This window comes from Sceloporus occidentalis, unplaced genomic scaffold (genome assembly GCF_023333645.1).
Source record: "Sceloporus occidentalis isolate IW3139 unplaced genomic scaffold, rSceOcc1.0.p SCAF_65, whole genome shotgun sequence".
NCBI classification, from domain to species: domain Eukaryota; kingdom Metazoa; phylum Chordata; class Lepidosauria; order Squamata; family Phrynosomatidae; genus Sceloporus; species Sceloporus occidentalis.
Window position 1 is genome coordinate 4,239,049 of NW_028317045.1, and position 21,466 is coordinate 4,260,514.

The 21,466-nt window shown below is 39.5% G+C and overlaps 1 protein-coding gene across 1 annotated transcript in view; it reads right to left on the reverse strand.

Moving 5' to 3' along the window:
* Positions 1 to 21,466, reverse strand: part of LOC149286979 (poly [ADP-ribose] polymerase tankyrase-1-like) — a 120,706-nt gene that overhangs the window by 45,028 nt on the left and 54,212 nt on the right. The window contains exons 4-5 of the mRNA XM_089493581.1: positions 20,652 to 20,688; positions 19,031 to 19,106 (exon numbers count right to left, since the gene is read on the reverse strand). Coding sequence (XP_089349707.1) covers positions 19,031 to 19,106; positions 20,652 to 20,688 — 113 coding nt within the window. The remainder of the gene's footprint in view (positions 1 to 19,030; positions 19,107 to 20,651; positions 20,689 to 21,466) is intronic.

Consider the following 21,466-nt stretch of genomic DNA (forward strand, 5'->3'; position numbering starts at 1 on the left):
ACCATCCTCTTCAAGGCACAGAATTTATTTAAATCCACATGAGCCTACACTACCTATACAATGAAGGCAATTATGCATAGGCAGCAGATATTGAGGGAAATGGCAAAATTTGTGAAAATTAATCATTTTTCATAGCCGGACTTTACAGGACATATATTTACTAAGGGAAACTGGAGCAATTTTAAGTGATTTATTCACTAAAGGGAGAGTTGGCAGAATAGCTTACAGAAGACTTGTGAACGCTCACTTCACTCCATTATGAAGGGCTGAGCTGACCCTGCATAATGCATAATTAAATATGTAGGAATACTTTGGTGAAATTACCCTGTCTGGACTTTTCACTTGGCAGGGTAAGCCACGCTCTAAGTGCAGCAAGAGGTTATCGGTGAAGGGAGTAAGGCTCACATGACTTAAAAGCCTACGTGGCTCCAGATCTTATTCTTCTAAATGCTGTTTACAAAGGACCAATATAATAATACTTTTTGTGCAGTTTAATAAAGATAAAACTAAACATTACTGGAAAATGGATATATTAAACTCAGGCATTTTAGTGCTACCAATAAAGTTTCTCTCAAGAATGATTTCTAATTTCACATACACATATAAAAAGATAAGATTTTTTTGCAGGTAAGCTGTATTACCAATTTAAAATACTCACATAAATGGAACCGATTATTATTTATTTTTGTTAGAAAAAAAACTACATTTGTTTTCCTTCTTTTTAAACTTCATAAAACCACAATTTTCATACAGAAGACTGATATACCAGCTCTATTGCCCGATAGGACGAATGGCTCCCAATCCAACAAGACATAACAGAGCAGCAACTGATTTTAAATATAGTCCCGTCAAGTACTGTACAGCAGTCGTGTGGGGGGAAAAAAGTACACCCTCCTTGAATTCTATGCTTTTACATATCAGGACATACTCATCTGTTCCTTAGCAGCGCTAACAATTATGTAAATATAACCTCCGATGAACAAAAACAAATGACATACTAGACTGTGTCCTTATTTAGTCAACAAAAATAAAGCCAAAATGCAGAAGCCATGTGTGAAAAACTAAATACACCCTTACTGTTTCCATAGGAATTGAGACGCTAAGTAGCAGACAGGTGCCGTTAATCAAATGTCCTTGATTAATTGATCATTAACAAGTATGACTGTCTATAAAGGCTGAAGTTTTAGCAGTGTGCTGGTCTGGAGCATTCAGCTGTGTGTCAACACAATGAAGATATAAAGCCTTTAACACCCAATCACGTGTTAAAGTGAATATAAATCAAAGAAAATGCTTCCCTTTAATAACACTGCCGGTGCCCAACAAAAACACTCCTCTCAGTGTTTCAAAAACATACAAAACAGCAGGTCTTTTCTGACCCAATTTAATGACCAGACCCCACTAATCAAAAAAGCCATTAATAAATGCTGGCCTATACTTATGGAAGACACAGTCCTACGGAAACATCTCCCAGAGAAACCAAAAATTATATATAAGAAATTAGCAAATGTGAAAACAATATTAGCCCCTAGTGCACTTCCATCTTTAGATAAAATAGATAACCATTTCATGGCTACTAAATCTCCAGGTTTCCATCGTTGTGGCAAATGTAAAGTTTGTAAAACTTGTAATACGCAAAATAAGAAAATAACATCCTTTAAATGCACAAATACCGGCAAGGAATACACTATTAAAAGTTTCATACACTGTAACACTAAAAATGTTATTTACTTACTACAATGCAAGTGTGGGATACAGTACAAAGGTAGGACCACAAGAGAATTTAAAGTTCGAGCACTTGAACATTTGGGAGGGATTCGTAACAAAAATATCAAACAGTGTCCCCAGACACTGCAATACATGTAACCATTTTTCACTCAATCAGAATTCCTAATGATAGGGATAGACACAGTAACTGCGCACTGGAGAGGAGGCAATATTATCTCCACCCTATCGAGAAAGGAAACCCAATGGATTTTTAACTTTCAAACATACAAAAAAGGGGGTCTTAATACTGACCTAGATATCCTTACTTTTAGATGATTCCTACTAATATTCACTCCCTAAAAGGTTTTTAAATATATTTTTTAATCCATTCTTATATAAATATATAAATAAATATATCTTTTCATTCATTTTTATATAAATAGATATAAAAAAAGTTTCAGTTAATTTTTTAAATCTATTTTTAATTAATTCATCTTTTTAAAAACCATTAAATTTTTATAATCATTATATTTTTAAAAAAACAGTAAGTGTCTTATTGGGGAATATAAATATCCCCATACCTTTTTTAACAAGCAGATCTATATTAGTTACCTTTTTCAATAAACATATCCATATCAGCTATAGTTCAATTATCAAGCATCTCTGCATTCAAATACTTTCATTATAAGTTCTCAAAAGGAAAATCTAACAGCTGATTATTCCTTTGCATCTAGAATACATATTTATATATACCATCTAGAGTACATACCTACGTGTACCCTTATCTCTCTTATCCATCACTCATATCACTACATTACTCTCTTCAGTCTGACCAATTCCGTATTTTCAGTCCACTTCTACCATATGATTTATCTATTTATTTTTACCCGGTGCACACATCATCATTTTTCACTCGATATATGTATAACTCTTACTTCTCTTACCTCCCTTACATTCTATCAACGGGCAAAAGCCCAGGATTGTTCCTGAGGCTTTAAAGAATTGCAACCCACAAGATACGATACCCCTATATGAGGCAGGACTACACACATTCAGGGAGGAGGAGCCGAGAGAGCCTGAAGCGTCTACGTCGCCTAGATACGCCGCACCTCACAGACGCCACACGCACGGACGGAATGACGTCCTCTCCAACACGCACCCGCGGCAAGACTGAAACGGACGGCATTTAAAGCGGACTTGCACAACAATTAACACATACTACGATTGTGGATCGATATTGCGGATCATTTTACCTTTATTCTCCTGAGGAAGCCCAGTATATCAGGGCGAAACGCGTTGAAATTTAGAAGAAAATAACCTGCACTTTTCCTGATCAGAGATCACCTTTCCTGGACCTCGGACTCTAAGTTTAAATATATATATTTGAACTCAACCATCTTGTAAGTGCATTTCTACTTGCTTATACACAGCACAGGAAGTTACTGCACCATGTGGTTGTCTTATGTTTTATATTTATAGAATTTTAAAGAATAAAGAACAGATTTTACTTTCTGAAGAGCCTCTTGTACTGACATTGTTTGTGAGTGCACCTAAATATCTTTCACATATTTGTTTTATATTAACAATATCACACTATTATATACTTTTTTCTTTTGTTCCCATATACACATGCGCCCCGATTGCTGTTTTGTATGTCAACACAATGTCAAGGAGGAAAGACATCAGCATTGATTTAGAAAAGCAATTGTTACTGACCATCAATCTGGGAAGGTTTTAAAGGCCATCATTCTACAGTTAGAAAGATTATTCAAGATGCCAACCTTCCCAGGAGTGAGCATCCCAGAAAGTTAATGCAGAAGTGGAATTGCAAAACAATCCCAATAGTTACATATTAGACTCTACAGGCCTCAATTAGCATGTTAGATGTTAACGTTCATGACAGTACAATCGGCTGTTTACACGTATTGCGCAGAAGTCCACTGGCTGCTCCCACTACACACCAGTGAGTCTGGAGCATGGGCGGGGGAGTCTGGGGATGCAATGGTACATGGGGGGGTTCAAAGGCAGAGTGGCATATTAGGGGGGCAGGTTGGCAAATAAAAGGAAATAAAAACAAAAATGCATTTTTCTCACTCATAGTTTTGATTAAATATGAAAAAATAGTTTACATGTGAATATGTACTAACAAAACTTTTTTAGGTATTAAAACCTAGTTTGAGAAGTATTGTGCTTGGGTTCTTGTACCTTTAAAATCTAGCTTTTATTATGTCATGGAAAAATAAGAAGGCAATTAGAGAAATGCCATTGTGATAAAAAGAGATAAACGTGTTGTGTGCACAGAGTACAATGACACATGTTAATGTAAATTAAGTTTGATTCTGTTTGTTTTAACAACCAGTTTGTTCATTAAATTATTTTAACCAAAAAATTGCATATTGCTTTTTATCCGATCAATTAATCCAAAAAATAATTGGCCAACTAATCTATGATGGAAATAATCAGTTGTAGCCATAGTTTTGTCACACATGGCTTCTCCATTTTGCCTTTAATTTTTGTTGACTATATCATGACATGGTGTCATACATCATGTGTTGTTTATCTGAGGTTGTATTTACGTAAAACCATACAAAGACTGTGCACTTTCACACAACTGTATATAAAAGCCAGTATGAATCTCTTGAAAATCAACACTCACAGTATATAGACAATTAAAAACAGTAGTGAGTTTAAGATTTCCGAATATGATCACAACCAGAAACTGACTTAACATTAGGAAATGTAAAAAATTAAAAAAAAAAAGGGTTTAATATATTCTGAGTTACAATTATGCATGTACAGGTTACCAGGGCAACATTGATTCCATGGAAACTGACATGTAAGTATAGGACAAAGAAGAAGGTGGAGTTTTATCTAAACAAGACAATGTGTATCTGTGTTGCTACTTGAGCACAAACGTACATAAGAAAAAGGGGTTAATTCAAAATATTCCATATTAAGGGTTCAGTTCTTCCACAACAGTAAAAATACTATATTTCAATATACAAAATTTCAGCCAAATTCAAAAATAGTTTGTAAAATTGACAATGCATGAATAACACACATTTTAGTATTCTGTATAAGGAAATTACAGGTAGTTATAATAAAACAGGTGGACAGGGGCTTAGTACCCCATAAATAGATGGAGGGAGGTTAATTATACTATATTCTCCAGGGTAAGGGATGGAGCCGCTGCTACGGCATCTAAAATACACAATGCAGCCCTTCAGCAAAGCATTTAGTTAATTATACTAGAGAAACCTAATGCAACTATAATATTCTATTACCATAGCTGTGCCGTACAAAAAAGGTAAAAAAAAAATGGTTTGGAAACTATTAAAAAGAAAGCTATAGCTGCAATTTAACATGTTTCGTGTCCTGATCCAATACTCTTCTAAAATATGTGCAGCACTAATTACCCTAGTTTAACAAAAGCCTGCACACCCTGTACACAAAGCAATTTCCACTCTGATTTTCTTTTTTTCTTTTTAATGTTCCATTACAGTAAAGCTTTTCCATTTTACCTGAATTACAACCAAAAATGGAACTTGTTCTGTGATTAAACACAATCTCCAATACACTGGAGAGGAAGTGTAGGGAATTTGAAAGTAGTTTAACTTCCAGCATATATTACTTGCATTTTAATTGGTATGCCGTTACCAAACGTTTAATACATGCTGGATACATAATTAAAAACTTCTAATTTTTTTAATATTGTTTGTCAATCTTGCCAAATACTGAATTGTGCAGCCATCGAATTCCTGTTTTTTAAATTACTGTCCCTTATTAAGAGAAGCGGACTTGTTTTGGTTGATGATCAAAAGCATGTGGACCCCACCGCCTCATTGAGTTTAGTGTTTCGACCAGACCTTTATTCAAAATACAAATGGGACTAGTGAGATGAGTTAGTTGAAAATTAAAGGCACATTCATACAAATTAGCTCAATTTTAAGTATCTTAGACAGCACTCAAAAGTAACATCTTAAATACATCACTGCGTGATAGGTTGTCAAGTAAGCAGAAGCATGACGATAGACGTTTTTTCTGAACATCTTATAGTGCACTTACAAGATAAGTCCGATAAAACTCCTGAACATGCAAAAGAAAATACACCAGTGGCAAGTTATAGTGCCTTGTAAAAGTATTTAGCCCCTTGGCATTTTTCCTATTTTGTTGCATTACCACTCAAAATTAAAAAAAAAAAAATTATTTATTTTTTTTTTAAATTGTAAATAGTCCAAAATTGTGAAGAGAAAAAGAACTTCTAATAAATAAATCTAAACAATAAAGGAAAATCTGTGCCATGAAGCCCCTAAAAAAGATCTGGTACAACCAATTTACTAGAAAACCAGAAATGTATGGGGCGCAGGTACATATAAAGGGAAAAAAACAAAAAATAACACAATATAGTGTAGATGGTATGTTCAATACTAATTACTAAGTGATATATTGCACTCACAAGTGAAAGAGGCAAATCCAACCCATCAATATGGACTTTAAAAACTTTAATTCTCTTCCAGGTAAATCTAAAAAACAAACTAAAATAGTGCAGTATCTTCAGGTAAAACAATATATACCAATGGTAATGCACTCACAGTTTTCTCATGCACAAAGTGCATATGCAGGCATTTGGTTGAAAACGCATCAAAAAAAGAAGTCCAATTTACTGCTTGTTAATTTCTGGGGAAAACTAAAGCCCATCGGTGTACAATCTAAGTGTCAAATGACCCAAGTATATATATATATATACACACCTGTTCTAAAAGTCCCTAGAGTCTGCAAGAGGCACCACCAAGCAAGTGGCACTATGAAGACCAGGAATCTCTCCAAACAGGTCCCGTACAAAAGTTATGGAGAAGTTCAGATCAGGGTTGGGTTATAAAAAAAAACAAACTCTGAACATCACTTGGAGCCCCATTAAATCCATTAGTAAGAAATGGAAAGAATACGGCACCACAACAAACGTGCTGAGAGAGGGCCATCCACCAAAACTCACAGACCAGGCAAGGAGGGCTTTGATCAGAGAAGCAACAAAGAGACCAAATATAACTCTGAAGGAGCTGAAACTCTCCACAGCGGAGATTGGAGTATCAGTCCATAAAACCACTTTAAGCTGTACACTCCACAGAGCTGGGCTTTTTTAAAAATGCTTGTCATTTCTCAAAAGGCATGTGGGAGACTCCTGAAATATATAGAACAAGGTACACTGATCAGATGAGACTAAAATTGAGATTTTTGGCCATCAAGGGAAACGCCACACACAAACCCAAAACCTCTCATCACCCCGAGCACACCACCCCCATAGTAAAGCATGGTGGTGGTAGCATCATGATCTGGGGATGTTTTTCCATCAGCATGGAACAGGAAACTGGTCAGGATTCAAGGCTAAATATAGGGAAACTCTTGAGAGAAACCTGTTTCAGTCTCCCAGAGATTTGAGACTGGGACAGAGGTTCGCCATCCAGCAGGGCAATGACTCTAAGCATACTGCTAAAGCAACACTGGGATGAAGTGGTTTAAGGGGAAACATTTAAATGTCTTGGAATTGCCTAATAAAAGCCCAGACCTCAATCCAATTGTGGTATGACTTAAAGATTGCTGTACACTAGTAGAACTCATCCAACTTGAAGGAGATGGAGCAGTTTTGCTTAAAGAATGTGAAAAAAGTGGCTAGAGACTCGCAGATGTAATTGTTGCAAATGACTTTAGGGGGTGAATAGTTATGCAGTTTTCTGGGGGGGGGGGTTGTCTTATTTCATGGTTCGAAGATACTTAGTATTTTTTTTATAGTGAAAAGGTGTTGTATACATCAAACCATACAAACTCCCAACAAATCCATTTTAATTCCAGGTTGTAATGCAACAAAATGCCAAGGGGTGAATACTGCAATGGAAAGTCTCTAACAGATAGTTATTAAACTTCCAAAAAAAAAAAAGATGACAATAAAAATATGACTGAAACATGCAATGCATGTATAACAAGGTACTTATTTCTACTACCTAGCCTAGGACACACAGGTCACATTTCATATCCAATATCCCTTAGAGCAGGATGAAGAAAACGGAAATTTTTACTCACCGTAAATTCCTTTTTCCTTAATACAGTGGCAGTACGCTGGGTAATGTTCTTTTCTCGGGACAAGATCTAAAGACAAAACAAACAATTAAGTGCCCCGGAACCCCTCCTCCTTACCCATAAAAACCAGGGCCGAACCGGAGGAAGACAGTAAGTAACAAGACAGACACCAAATAGCTTGCCAAACATAATTTATTATACATAAGGGAGGGAAACTGGTACTGCCACTGTATTAAGGAAAAAGGAATTTACGGTGAGTAAAAATTTCCGTTTTTCCCAACATACAGTGGCAGTACGCTGGGATGTATCAAGATCCCAGAACTGGGGGGGCCATATCAAGAGACCACCGCCTGGAGCACCTTACGCCCAAAATCCGCCGCAGAGGAGGAAAAGATGTCTAGCCGATAATGGTGCACGAAAGTGGAAAACGAGGACCAGGTAGCAGCCCTACAAATGTCCTCAGGAGAAGCCGAAGCTTTTTCAGCCCAGGAGGCCGCCATAGCCCGAGTAGAATGTGCCCTGACGGGCCATTGTAGAGCGAGATCACTAGCGTGGTAAGCCATGCGGATGGCGTCCACCAGCCAACGAGAAATAGAAGCTTTAGAAACTGCTGACCCGGCCGACCGTCCAAAGTATTTGATGAATAGCTGGTCTGAAGAACGGATGGAGGAGGTACGAGCAATATAAATTTCCAAAGCTCTCTTGACATCTAACGTGTGCCAAATCAATTCATCCGGAGAGGAAGGAAACGGGAAAAAAAGTAGGAAGGACCAAGGGCTGACAAATACTGGACCGGGAAATGACCTTAGGAAGAAAAGAAGGTTTAACATGGAGAACAACTTTATCTTCATGAAAAATCGTAAACTCCGGAGAGGATGAAAGCGCCTGTATTTCCCCAACTCTCCTAGCCGATGTAATAGCCACTAAAAAAACTGTTTTCAGCGACAGAAACTTCATGGATACCTCCTCCAGAGGTTCAAAGGGAGCTGAACACAATGCTCGAAGGACAATGGCAAGATCCCACGATGGAAACAAGGACCTCCTAGGAGGACGGCGAATAGTAGCGGCCTTAAAAAAACGTCTAATAAGCACGTGAGAGGCCAGATCTAAAAGAAAAAAATGACTAAGGGCCGAGATCTGCCCCTTAAGGGTCGAGACACTAAGGCCCAAAGTCAAACCGTCCTGTAAGAAAGAAATGACGGAATTAATGGCAGGAGGAAAAATGGGAAGGTGCCTAGTGGTGCACCATCGAAGGAACTTGGTCCATACCCGAAAATAAATCTTGGACGTCGAACTCCGGACAGAAGTTAACAGAAAGTCTGCGACGTCGTCGTCCAAACCCTGGTCACTCAAGATCAGCCTTGCAACAGCCAGGCTGTCAAACGGAACATCTGAAGAAGTTCCAGGCGAAGGTCGATGTTCTCGAGAAGATGTGGAGAAATCGGAAGCTCCCAAAAGGTGATGGTCAACTGCCGGAGGAGGACAAACCAACCCCTGTTGGGCCAGTATGGAAGGATGGCCAAGACCCTGGCTTTGTCGTGTCGGATTTTCAGCAGAACTCGAGGAATCAATGCCACTGGCGGGAAGATGTAGGCTAACCGGAAATTCCACACCATGGAAAGACCGTCCAAAAATTGCGGAAGATCCCATCGGTTGAGGGACGCGAACACCGGGACCTTGCGGTTCTTGCGAGTCGCCATCAAATCCACTTCCGGAAGACCGAAGCGTGACACCAGAGCGGAGAAGGTTTGAGGGGTCAAAGACCATTCTGTCTGTGACCATCTGGCTCTGCTTAAATCGTCCGCGATTAAATTGTAGCGACCTCTGATGTGCGTCGCCGAAATGTCCGTCAAATGAAGTTGGGCCCACTCCATAATAACTGCGCACAGGATCTGAAGACTCCGGATCCGCGTGCCACCCTGCTTGTTGATATATGCGACGGCCGCTGCGTTGTCTGATTGGATCTTGACAGCTTGACCCTCTATCAACGATCTGAAGGCCAGGAGAGCCTGAAGAATTGCTTTTAGCTCTCGGAAATTTGAAGAGCGGACAGCATCTACTGGAGCCCAATCTCCTCTTCGAAAAAGGGAGCCCACATGGGCTCCCCATCCTCGGGCGGAGGCATCCGTGGTGATAATAATCCAATTTCTGGGACGGAAAGAGAGTCCTCTGGCGAGATGGGACGACTGCGTCCACCAATTCAACTGGGAGAGAACCTGGCCACTTATAGTGAAGGACGTTTCCAGACCTTCTTCTTGCCTGGACCAGTTCGAGAGGATCTGCCATTGCAAGGGACGAAGTTGACACCTTGCCCAAGGAACCGCCGGGATGGCAGAGGTGAGAAGACCCAGAATGCTCATAGCCTTCCTGACAGAGCAAATTGGATTTCTTTGCAGCGACGAGATCTCTTGTTTTATCTTGAGGCGCTTGGAACGCGGAAGATAAACGCAACGGGACATTGAGTCCACCAAAAAACCCAGAAAAAGAGTCCTGGAAGAGGGAATGAGGCGAGATTTTTTCTTGTTGATTAACCATCCGTGGATTTCCAGAAACTTCATAGTAACGGAAAGGTCTGACAAAAGTTTCTCCCGGGAGGCCGCCATGATCAGCCAATCGTCCAGGTAAGGAATTATCGAGATATCTTGTTCTCTGAGATGAGCTGTCAAAGGACAAAGGATCTTTGTAAAAACTCTTGGGGCTGATGCCAGACCGAAAGGAAGGGCCTTGAACTGGAAATGATGCACCCTGTGATTGACGCGCAGAGCAAACCTCAGAAACTTTCTGGACGCTTCGGCAATCGGTACATGAAGATAAGCGTCTTTTAGGTCTAAGGTGACCATCAAATCTCCCTTCTTTAGCACCTGAGTGACTGAGGTGATACTCTCCATCCGGAAATGTTGGTAGGGGATACAGCGGTTTACTGACTTCAGGTCTAGAACCGGACGAAAGGAGCCATCCGGCTTTGGTACCAGAAACAACCGGGAATACACTCCTTGAAATCTTTGGTGAACGGGAACCTTCTCTATCACCGCTTTTCCCAGAAGCTTCATGCTTTCGGCAAAGAGACCAATTTTTTCGTTCTAAAGGGTAGGACGAAATCAGGAAGTGGCGGACCGGAGGCCGAAAGAATTCTATCCTGTAACCCTCCGAAATAATTTGACGGACCCACGGATTTTGTGTGGTCTGTTCCCAGGATAGGCTGAAGTGACGTAGACGTCCTCCCACCTTGCAGTCAGAACTTTCTTTTATCCTGCTTTTTCGGCCGATCTTGGAATTTTTTATCTCCAAATGGCCCACGAAAATTCTGAGATCTGGAGGATTGGAAGACGGGTCTCGGGTTCCTATAAGGATATCTACGGTTCCACCTTGGCCTTCGATCCTGAGGCAAAGCTCTTTTAGTATCCGAAATCTGCTTAATAAGATCCTCCAACGGAGCACCAAACAACTTCTTACCCTCTAAAGGTAAGTCACAAAGGGCAGATTTAGAAGCTGAATCCGCCGTCCAGGACCGTAACCAAATGGCTCTGCGTGACACAGACGACAAGGCCATGTTCTTGGCTGATAGCTTAAGAGACTCTTGAGCTGAATCCACAAAAAAATCGTTGGAAAGCCTTAAATTCTTCAACAGTTTATTAATCTCTGAATCAGCATCATCCGCAAGACGATCCTGCAAAAGTTGAAGCCACATGTGCTGGGCCCTAGCCACTGCAGCACTAGACACTGCCACCTTGCATTGGGCTCCTGCCGCCTGGAACACCCGCCTGCAAGAAGTCTCTGCTCTCCTGTCCATAGGGTCTTTGAGCCCAGACACTTCACCGATGGGGAGAGTAGTCTTTTTAGAGAGCTGGGCCACCTGTACGTCCACTTTGGGGGGATCTTCCCAAGAATATTCCCCCTGAAGCCTGAACAACTGCTTAAAGCGTTTAGAAATGAAGGCTCTTTTTTCAGGGTGCTTCCATTCCCTGGCGATAAGGTCATCCACTTTAGGGAGTACAGGAAAACCTTTAACCTTCCCCACATCTCCTACTAGGAGCATACGAGTCACTTCCTTGGTGAACTTACGGAGATCCTGGGAGGGGAAAACCATCTCTTCCTCTGAACTATCACTAGAAGAACTAGAGGACCGGGAGACCTCACCCGAGGAAAGGTCTGAATGAGATGAAGACCTGGATCTCTTGCGCTTGTGCGTGGAATCCAACTTGACTCTCTCTTGAGATTGAGCTGCCGAGAATTGAAATGCCTCAAAAGTTTGCGCCAAATTTTCCTGGAACCACCCGAGGAAGGATTGAAGGTCTTTGCGCTTCTCAGCAGCAAGCTGTTCAGCAGAGCAGGTGTTGCACACCTTTTTCCTGCAGCCATCAGGCAGTGGAGTAGCACATTCCGCACAAGACAAATGCTTAGCTTTAGAAGTGGCCTTTTTGGGAGCGGAAGGAGGTCTTCTATCCTTATCCGGATTCTCTGATGGTAACGGACTAGACATCTGATGAAAAATAAAAAAAAATGTACAAAAATTTTTTTTTTTATTTTTTTTTTTTTAGGTTTTAGGAGGGAAGAGGATAGGAAAGAGTCAAGATAAAGAAAATATCTTACCCTAACCTCCTCTGAACCGTGTGGGGGGGCTGGTGACACGGCTGCACTGTACTGACGAAAGCTCCAGCAGTCAGACAGGCAAAGCGCTTAAATGCAATTTTTAAAATTGCCGCCCTCCGGAAGATCCGATTCGCGCATGCTCAGTAGCGCGATCGGATCTTCAGTGGAACGCAACGACACCCGGGCGTGCGTTCCACCTAAACTGCGCATGCTCCCACTTCCTTGCTCAGAAAGGAAGACGCCATTACATCCTCCGTAACGCGGACCGCTACGGAGGGAAGCCTCTCTCTGCTCACCACCCGGGGAGCAATCGGAGGCAACGAAGACCCCCAGGCAGCAACCCGTGTGCCTCACCAGCTGCCGAGATGAACTCCTGTCCGGATCGATTAAACACCCGTCCGGACCGACGAAAGACCTGTCCGTCCCTGCAAGGGACAAGAAAAGAACTGTCTTCCTCCGGTTCGGCCCTGGTTTTTATGGGTAAGGAGGAGGGGTTCCGGGGCACTTAATTGTTTGTTTTGTCTTTAGATCTTGTCCCGAGAAAAGAACATTACCCAGCGTACTGCCACTGTATGTTGGGAAAAATACGACTCCATCTTATAAGAATTTCTCTAATTAATTAGTACTATATTAATAGTAATACTGTTTTTGCTACGCGTTCCCAGAACACCAAATAATTGTAGAGATCTAAACAGCTGACATTTTACACCAAGGAAAGTTTATAGTTGTAAGCTTCACCTATTTCGAAATATTATGCCCTGAATGTTCTAAATGTCATTTTCAAGGCATAAGGTGATAAAACTGAATACATTCCCTTTACCTCTCATCTTTCAACCCAAAAATAAACAAATGAAAACGCATTTCTTACAATAAAGTAGAATGTGTATATATCCAAACTTTAGCTTTCGTGGAAGCATGTACTTTTTTCCCTGATTTGCAAACCACAAAATGACTAGCCACTGACATCAATACTCATGAGGTGGGCTTCAAAAAAAATGTACATTAGAAGTGATTCTATGTGAAATACTCAAGCGAAATTGTTGGTTTATTATCAATGTAGCAATCCCAGGAAGGTAAATTCCAATAACCAAAACGTCATATGCAGAACTATCGCTACCGAGAGCTTCACGCTGCCCTTGTAAATCTCAAGAGGAACGATTAAATTTATTGGCCAGCTCCTTATCTACAAATAGAAAAACTGCTCGTGTCCAATAAAATCAATTGCTGAACTGCATGTGCCTGAGCCACGTAAAATACTTATTTTCTCTGTGTTGAATACATACTATACAAGTAGAATCCAACTTCTAAATTGAAGGCAGACTTTTAGCCCTCAATAATGGATATCTACTTCTTCTCTTTGGGCTATAACGCTTGAGGAAATATTCTTTATAAAAGTAGCAATTTTTGTTGTTGTTTGTTTCAGTTTTTAAATAGAAAATCACTAAAATTAAACATTTTAACGTATAATGTGTATTATGTGCAAATCGGATGTAGATTTAATCAGATATTCTAAGAAATACAAAGCTCTTATAAACAACATGTTGGTTACACAAACCGTATCTGTTCCCTCCCAAGAGGCTCCAGAAAGGTTCCAGAGTGGAATATAGCTGAAGGTCAGTTGTAAGTGTTGTGGGAAGTGTTTAATTTGGTTGGAGTGGTTTGGAAATAAAATTGCATGCACGGGAAAATGGAGGTGGGGTGTTCTACACATTGGTATAACTAGCCAGACAAAACATATATTAAAAATAAATAACTGAAGGGGTGGGTGATTCTGAAGCCAGACCAGTGACCCGTGATTAGTACCTGCCAAAATGCTCTATATTTCCAAATATTTGCCTACTCTCCCTCTGGGGCATTACGTACGGGGGTTTGGCATTCAGCGTTGCCTTTGGTTTATTTCTGCGTGTTCAGTTGGAATGCTCTTTCCAGCACAAAATCTACATATAGCCAGACTTGTGTTCGTGTAGAATGCACTGCGTAGGTTAAGAAAAGTTTCTATAAATTTCATGTAACGCGTTTTGTTTTGTTCTTGTAATTAGGTCATCAGAATGTGAAATATATATTTGCATATGAGCAGATTCTACCTTGCGTAACAGGCTCATTTCTGCTAGAGGCTGAACTGAAGTCTACATATTTCGCGTTTGTCAGCTATGGAGACAGCCATACTGATTACCTATTTACAGAAACTACGGCAGATGGTCGACAGTCTCTTTAGCTCTGAAACATTCTTGGCACAAACAAACTGATAATTGTATGATAAACTAATGTAAAGTAATTTTTATAGTTCTGCATTTCTTTTTGACCTAACAATTTATAGCATAAAACGCAGCCGAGGTCAGGAGGGTATTTGTACGGTACAGGGCCGTTTCATCCTTTTATTTTTATTCCCTAGTGCTTACAAAAAAGCTACACAGCAGAAATAAACGAGCATTTCGGGTTTAAAATGACAACATCCTGCTTACGTGGTACATAACATTTCTAATGCTACATTTAGATACAAAAGGATGTGCCAGGTCGCCATGGTAATTAGAAATTACTTCCTGGCAGCCTGGGGTTCGTGATGGCAAAAGACGGGCTAATATGTATGTGTATGTATATGCATGCATATATATATATGCCAGAGTCAGTGCGTATGTGTGCTATATGTATAGTGCTAGAGTCAGTCTGAGTGTGTGATTACGGTAGTGTCAGTTTTTATATGTATAGTGCCAGTATGACTACTGTATTGTAGTGCCAGATTCACTTTTATTAAGGTGCAACCAAGCATTATTTTACTTTACTTTCTAAAGTGTGCAAAGACAATCTGAATCTATGATATGAAACTTTTTTTTGCCTGAAAGAAAGTCTCATGCATTAATTTTAATAAAAACACAATATATGATCAAAGGTATGTGGACACATACCACCACACTTGTATGAGCTTTGTTAGACATCCCCATTGCAGAAGAATGGCCATTTATACGGAGTTCCCTCGGAGCGCGTCAAAAGAACATTTGTGCGGTCAGGCAATGATGCCTAGCTCGCAATTGGTGTTTAAATTCAAACCAAAGCTCAATGAGGTTAAAGCCAGGGCTGTGTGCAGGACACTCAAGTTCCCCCACACCAAACCTGTCAAACCATGTTTGGACCTGGCTTTATGCACAGAGGCACGGTCACGCTGGAACAGGAAACGGCCTTCCTCGAACTGGCGCCACAACGTTGGAAACAAACAATTGTGTAAATTGTCTTTGTATTCTGTAGCATTAACATGACCTGTCACTGGAACTAAGGGGTGGTAGCCCAAACCCTGGAAAACAGCCCAATGTCATTATCTCTCCTACACCAAACTTTACAGTTGACATTATGCATTCCAGTACGTAGTGTTCTCCTGGCATCCACCAAACCCAGAGGAGAGCTGTTACTCCTAGACATTTCCACTTCACGATTATAGCACTTACAGTGGATGAGAGCAAACATTTCACAAACTGAATAGTAGAAAAGGTATGACCCAAACTACTGACAATGTTTCTCTATGGAGATCGGATGCCTATATGCTTGATTTTAAACATGTGTCAGCAATATGTAGCTGAAACACCTAAACTTTATTAGGAATGTCCACATATTTTTGGTCATATAGTGTACAAACAACTTAGACATTTCAACAAAACAAAAATTTAACATACTGAGATTTAAGCACAATACAGCATAAACTTTTTTACAGTACAGAAAGTAGGAAAAATGTAGATGTACAGATCACAAAAAAGGCAACAAGGAACCATATAAATATTGAAGTACAGAAAATCCCCACTTTTTCATTGGAGAGGAAGAAAAAAGACACAAAGCCAATCTGTAAAATCAATGACCTGTCTAGTTTTTAGGGGCCATAATGAAGTCACAGGCTGACTCTTGCAACAAGTTAGAATGATGAAATCTGACAGAATTTGCATGTTGGCAACAAATGTGTCAACCGGTTAAACGTGTCTGGCATCTACACCTATAACCAGGGTGCAGCCTAGTTTTTTAAAAAATATATATATGCAAAAAAAAGTGCAAAAAGCCCTTTTACTGAAATATAAATATTGTATAAGCATTTAGTTACAGCTCACAACTAGTAATTTAACTTAAATATTATCCTAGTAACTGGGTAAAAGGAATAGCATGTAACACAAACAACAAACAAAACAAAGTACAAAAAAAAAAAAAATAGATCATAAAACATCAACTCGAAGATTTGTTTATATTGAAAAGGTCCCACTGAGTAACAGCATGAAATTAAATCATTGCACAAGCTAAAATAAATTTGCATGAGTAGTGCACTCATACGTCCTGATCTGTCAAGTTTGAATTCAGCTCCTTGTTATGCAGCACTAATCAGACTAAGTGAAATGCTGTATTCAGACTGCCTAGCGGCAACGCGTCCCTACAGCTTTAAAGGTTGGCAACTATGCATATGACATCTGTACAAGAAAAAATATTTTATATATTGATATAATTAACATTAATTTTCTAGGGGACAAGAATGCTTATTAGTGCTATCAGATGCTTGGCATGTCAAATTGAAATAGTAATTTCACTATATACGAGTAAAAATCGCTTGAGATGCTACCTACGGATATTTTTTTGAGGCACGAAAAGATATTCACAAGAGCCAAAAGCTATCTTTTTTTCCTCTTGAAACAAAGTAATGCAACGAAGCAAAAATCAGTGGTCTGAGTTTCCTAATTAAAGCACATAAAAAGACAACCTAGAACATAGAAAAGAAGACCAAAACGTGGTCTTCTTATTTATACCATAACAGAAGGTTCCGAGGGTATATAGTTTTAGCTATGGATTTTTTATGCCATGTAGTCCTGCAGCAGTTGGAGGGCTGCAGGTTGGACACCCCCGACCTATCCTGTCACATGCCAAAACAACAAAGTTGGAGAGGTCAGCTAATGAGCCTGTAATAGCCGCCAAGTCCAGAAAATGAATGCAATGCAGTGCTCACTAGGACTCCAAACGTTAACATGGTTTTTGAGTAAATTTTCTATTCACGGAGTAATCTTAATAACATGCTTATGACCTTATCCATTTTTGTGAACACTAAGGAGATTCATACCGTTAACATGCAAGTACTCCCAAAAACACACACCAATGGTTTAGACGTAGTATTTTCCAAAAGAATCACTTGGATAGAAACAAAAAAATATTTTTAGGCTTTTTGCCCTAAGCAAAGTATTTTAACTGACAAGAAAGCAAATATCTTGTTTGTATCAGTCTGTCTGAGCTTTGTAGAAAATACATATAAAAATATAAAATACAAACCAAGACTGGAAAGCTGCCCTGGCAATATTTAATAACATAAAATGGATTTTGTTAAATAGTGCTCACAACAATACTGTACAGAGAGCCAGAGAGTCACCTTAAAGGGAAAGCAATGCTTAAAGTATTGATCATTCTGGTGGGCAGACAGGGACATCTTCTAAACATGTTTAGAAAGGGGATAGGTTATACCGTATTTGCTCGATTATAAGACGACCCTGATTATAAGACGACCCCCCCAAAATCTAAATATTAATTTAGGAAAAGAACAAAAAGCCTGAATATAAAACTACCCTATAGGAAAAAAAGTTTTACTAGTAAATATTAATGCATGTAAACAATTTTTTCATATCTAATAAAAGCTATGATTGAGAAAAATATATATATTTTTTTTATTTCCTTTTATTTGCCAACCTGCCCCCCCAGTTATGCACATCTGCCCCCAGGGTTGCAAGAAATGCCTTATACCCCCTATTTGCCACTCTGCCCCATGATGTGCCTTTTAACCCTCTATATGCCAGAGTGGCATATAGGGGGTTAAAAGGCATATCATGGGGAAGAGTGGCATATAGGGGGTTAAAAGGCATTTGTGGAGGTATATATATATATATATATATATATATATATATTACTGCTAACAGCAATCACACTCCTATCAAGCCAAGGCAGCCAGTACATGCTGGAACCTGGGGATGATAGGAGTGTGAGTACAGCCTCCCTAAGGCATGCTACCACCACCACCCACCTTACACATCCATGCTATCATACACACACTCATTCACAAACATTTAAATACTCATTCATTACATTAATCACACATACTTCACACAATCACAAAAACCCTCCCCCCCTTACCTGAACTGCAGGTCTCTCACTCGAAGACTTCTGCAGGAGCCTGGCTGTGCCAGCAACTTCTCTGGCCCCGCCCCCAGAGGAAGGAGGCGGGAGGCAGAGTTATGTGACACTCTTCTAGCTTCCTGTTCTCCTGCCGCTAGAAGAGACGCTGCTCGCGACCAAAGCCCGGTAAGCAGCCTGGCAACCTAATCGAGGTCTGATTAGAAGACGACCTTGATTATAAGACGAGGGGTATTTTTCAGAGCATTTGCTCTGAAAAAACCTCGTCTTATAATCGAGCAAATACGGTACTTCTCACATAAGAATGTTTTTCTCTCCCCACATCTGCTAGCTGAATCAATACATCGAGCTGCTCCCAATATCTTATAACACAACGGAATCTCTTTTGGAGTAATAGGGCTGAGCGTACACCGAAACGTACCAATTATACATATACTATAAAACTATTAAACAGTTAACAGTGAAAACATACACGAGGTGATTTGCGCTGAACAATGTTTTGTAGTAATAGTTATGTATACAGGCCTACCTTGCGTCCATCACTGGCATGACAGTTCACATTTAAAGGAGTTAATAAAGCCATAAGTTTCTCTTCATTTCCACTCCTGAAAGTATAAAAACACAAAAAGGTACGCAAATTAGCTTCCTCTTAACTCATCGTAGTGCTTGTAGATGCAAATAAGGCTATAAAATGGTGTATTTAAATATGTTTAGGAATACAATGCAATTATATTACAACACCTCTTTCATTTTGCCGAGTGTACAACTCTTTGCACTTTAGCATGGTTTGGGGATTTTATTCTTGACATGTGGCGTAGTGATTGGCACAATATTTAGCAGCCACATTACAGTGTATGAGCCTGTGCTTGGACCATGAAGTGCATGTGCATAGCGTCTGCTGAAACTGTTTGAACATTGCTGCGGTGCATTCCACCACAGAGTATCAATGAAGCAGGGGCTGGGGAGAAAAAAACAAATATCCACAGTGTGTTTTGTCTCTTAATATGCCAAAATTTATAAATCCAGGCTCTATTAAAAATATAAATGATAAATATACCGTAAATGCTAATAATGTGCAGCTACTGTGCACTGTAAGCAACAAATGATTGTGTTACTTCGTTCTTACCCCTGTATAGCTTTATGAATCGATTCAAAGTACTCTACTGGTGCTCGGGTTAATATGCAGCAACTGAGATGAATAGCCTTCTAATATGGCCTTGCTATGCCCTCTAGCTTGGGTAACCAACTATGGGATTTTTTTATTTTTTTTTTGCTGTATCCTCACACACCTGGATTGTATTAGACATCAATACCTGTTGTCTATCACAGACAGTAATATTTCCCCTGTGCAGATATTTTTTCCACAAATGAGAATGAACATATAATCAAGGAGAAATATTTATTAACACAGCAGGTGCTCAGAAAGGAATAAACATCTGTACAAAGATCAAGGGCATTAAACACACACACATATATATATATATATATTATATATATTATATATATATGCGCAAACACAGAAATACATGTAATTTAAATTTGCATTGTTTAAAATATATTGTATTGATATTGCAAATACTTACTATATTGTTTCATTGTGTGTGTGTGTATATATATATATATATATATATATATATATATATATATATCTATATATATATAGATTTTAAATATTAGACTTCCATGCATGATTACTATTATGAAATCATGGACCAAATTGATTGTACACAAAATCATACAACAAACAGACAGAAAGTGGGTATATGAAGGATTCAATCTTATTTTTTATGGGAGATCTCTATGGAATGTGGCAGCTTTTCATTGTACATAAACAGGGAAATAAAATGACAAATGAGCAAAGGGTTTTTGTGCCTTTTTTTCTAGCGTTCTTTTTTTTATTTATTTTTTATTTTAACAGAGGGTTAATATAAATGCCAGCATATCCAGAGTGTTTTGGTTAAAAGCCAGTCTGCAAAGATCCATATTAATGAACTTGGCCAGCTGTGGAGTGTGTAAGTGAGCACCAACAAAACAATAACACTGCAATGCAATTGGAAGCCTGAATTCTCTTATTGTGCACCTCGTATGTTCTGTTATTACTCCCCATCTTCTCAAATTGAAAAAAAAATTGAAATTTAAACAGCACTCACCTGGCTGCTTCCAGGAGTTCGTCCTTCTTGTATTCACCTAAATGATTGCAAAATATCATGCTGTTAGCATTGAACAGGCAGAGCCAGAAATATACAAGGAAGCAAAGGACAAAATAAAACACAGACACAGAGAATGAAGGGAAAAAAGGAGGAGAGAAAAATGGGGAGAGAGGAAAAAAAAGCCCACACCCAGGCTGGGTGATGAAGCAGTGACGTTAGCCAGATTGTAAAGGCAGCATCATCAGTGCCTTGGAGACGGGCAGCAAATTGACGCAGCTCCTTGTCCAATCCTCCCATGAAATGGCTTTCTTTAGACAGCCAATGAAAGCTAAATTGTGTGTCCAGATACACATTCCCCTCTGATAATTGCATGATGGTTACAGACATGTCCCCTTGCATCCTTCATCAATACCTCCCGCCCACACCCCCTGCTACCCTCACAGAATTCACATGAAGAGGATAACGCACAGACAAAAGGAAGCCACCGAGCATCTTCAAATGGTACAAATTACGGTTACATCGATCCCCCCACCCCTTCGCCATGTGTACACGGGCTGCTCTGCTGGGAGTCATGCAGGAGATGATTTTCTCACTAGCAGTCCTTTTTTGCGCTTAACCATTTCTAGCTGTGATATACATGGACAGTGACAATGTTATAAAAGGGGGAAAAAAAACAAAACAAAAAAAACCTCTCTCTGTAAGGAAGGAGCCATGCACCTGTGTGTGTGCGTGCTGGTTATTATATATTATATTATATTATACCCTAACTGGGTAACAATTGAAAAATAACCTAATGATCAAACAGCCTTTTAAAC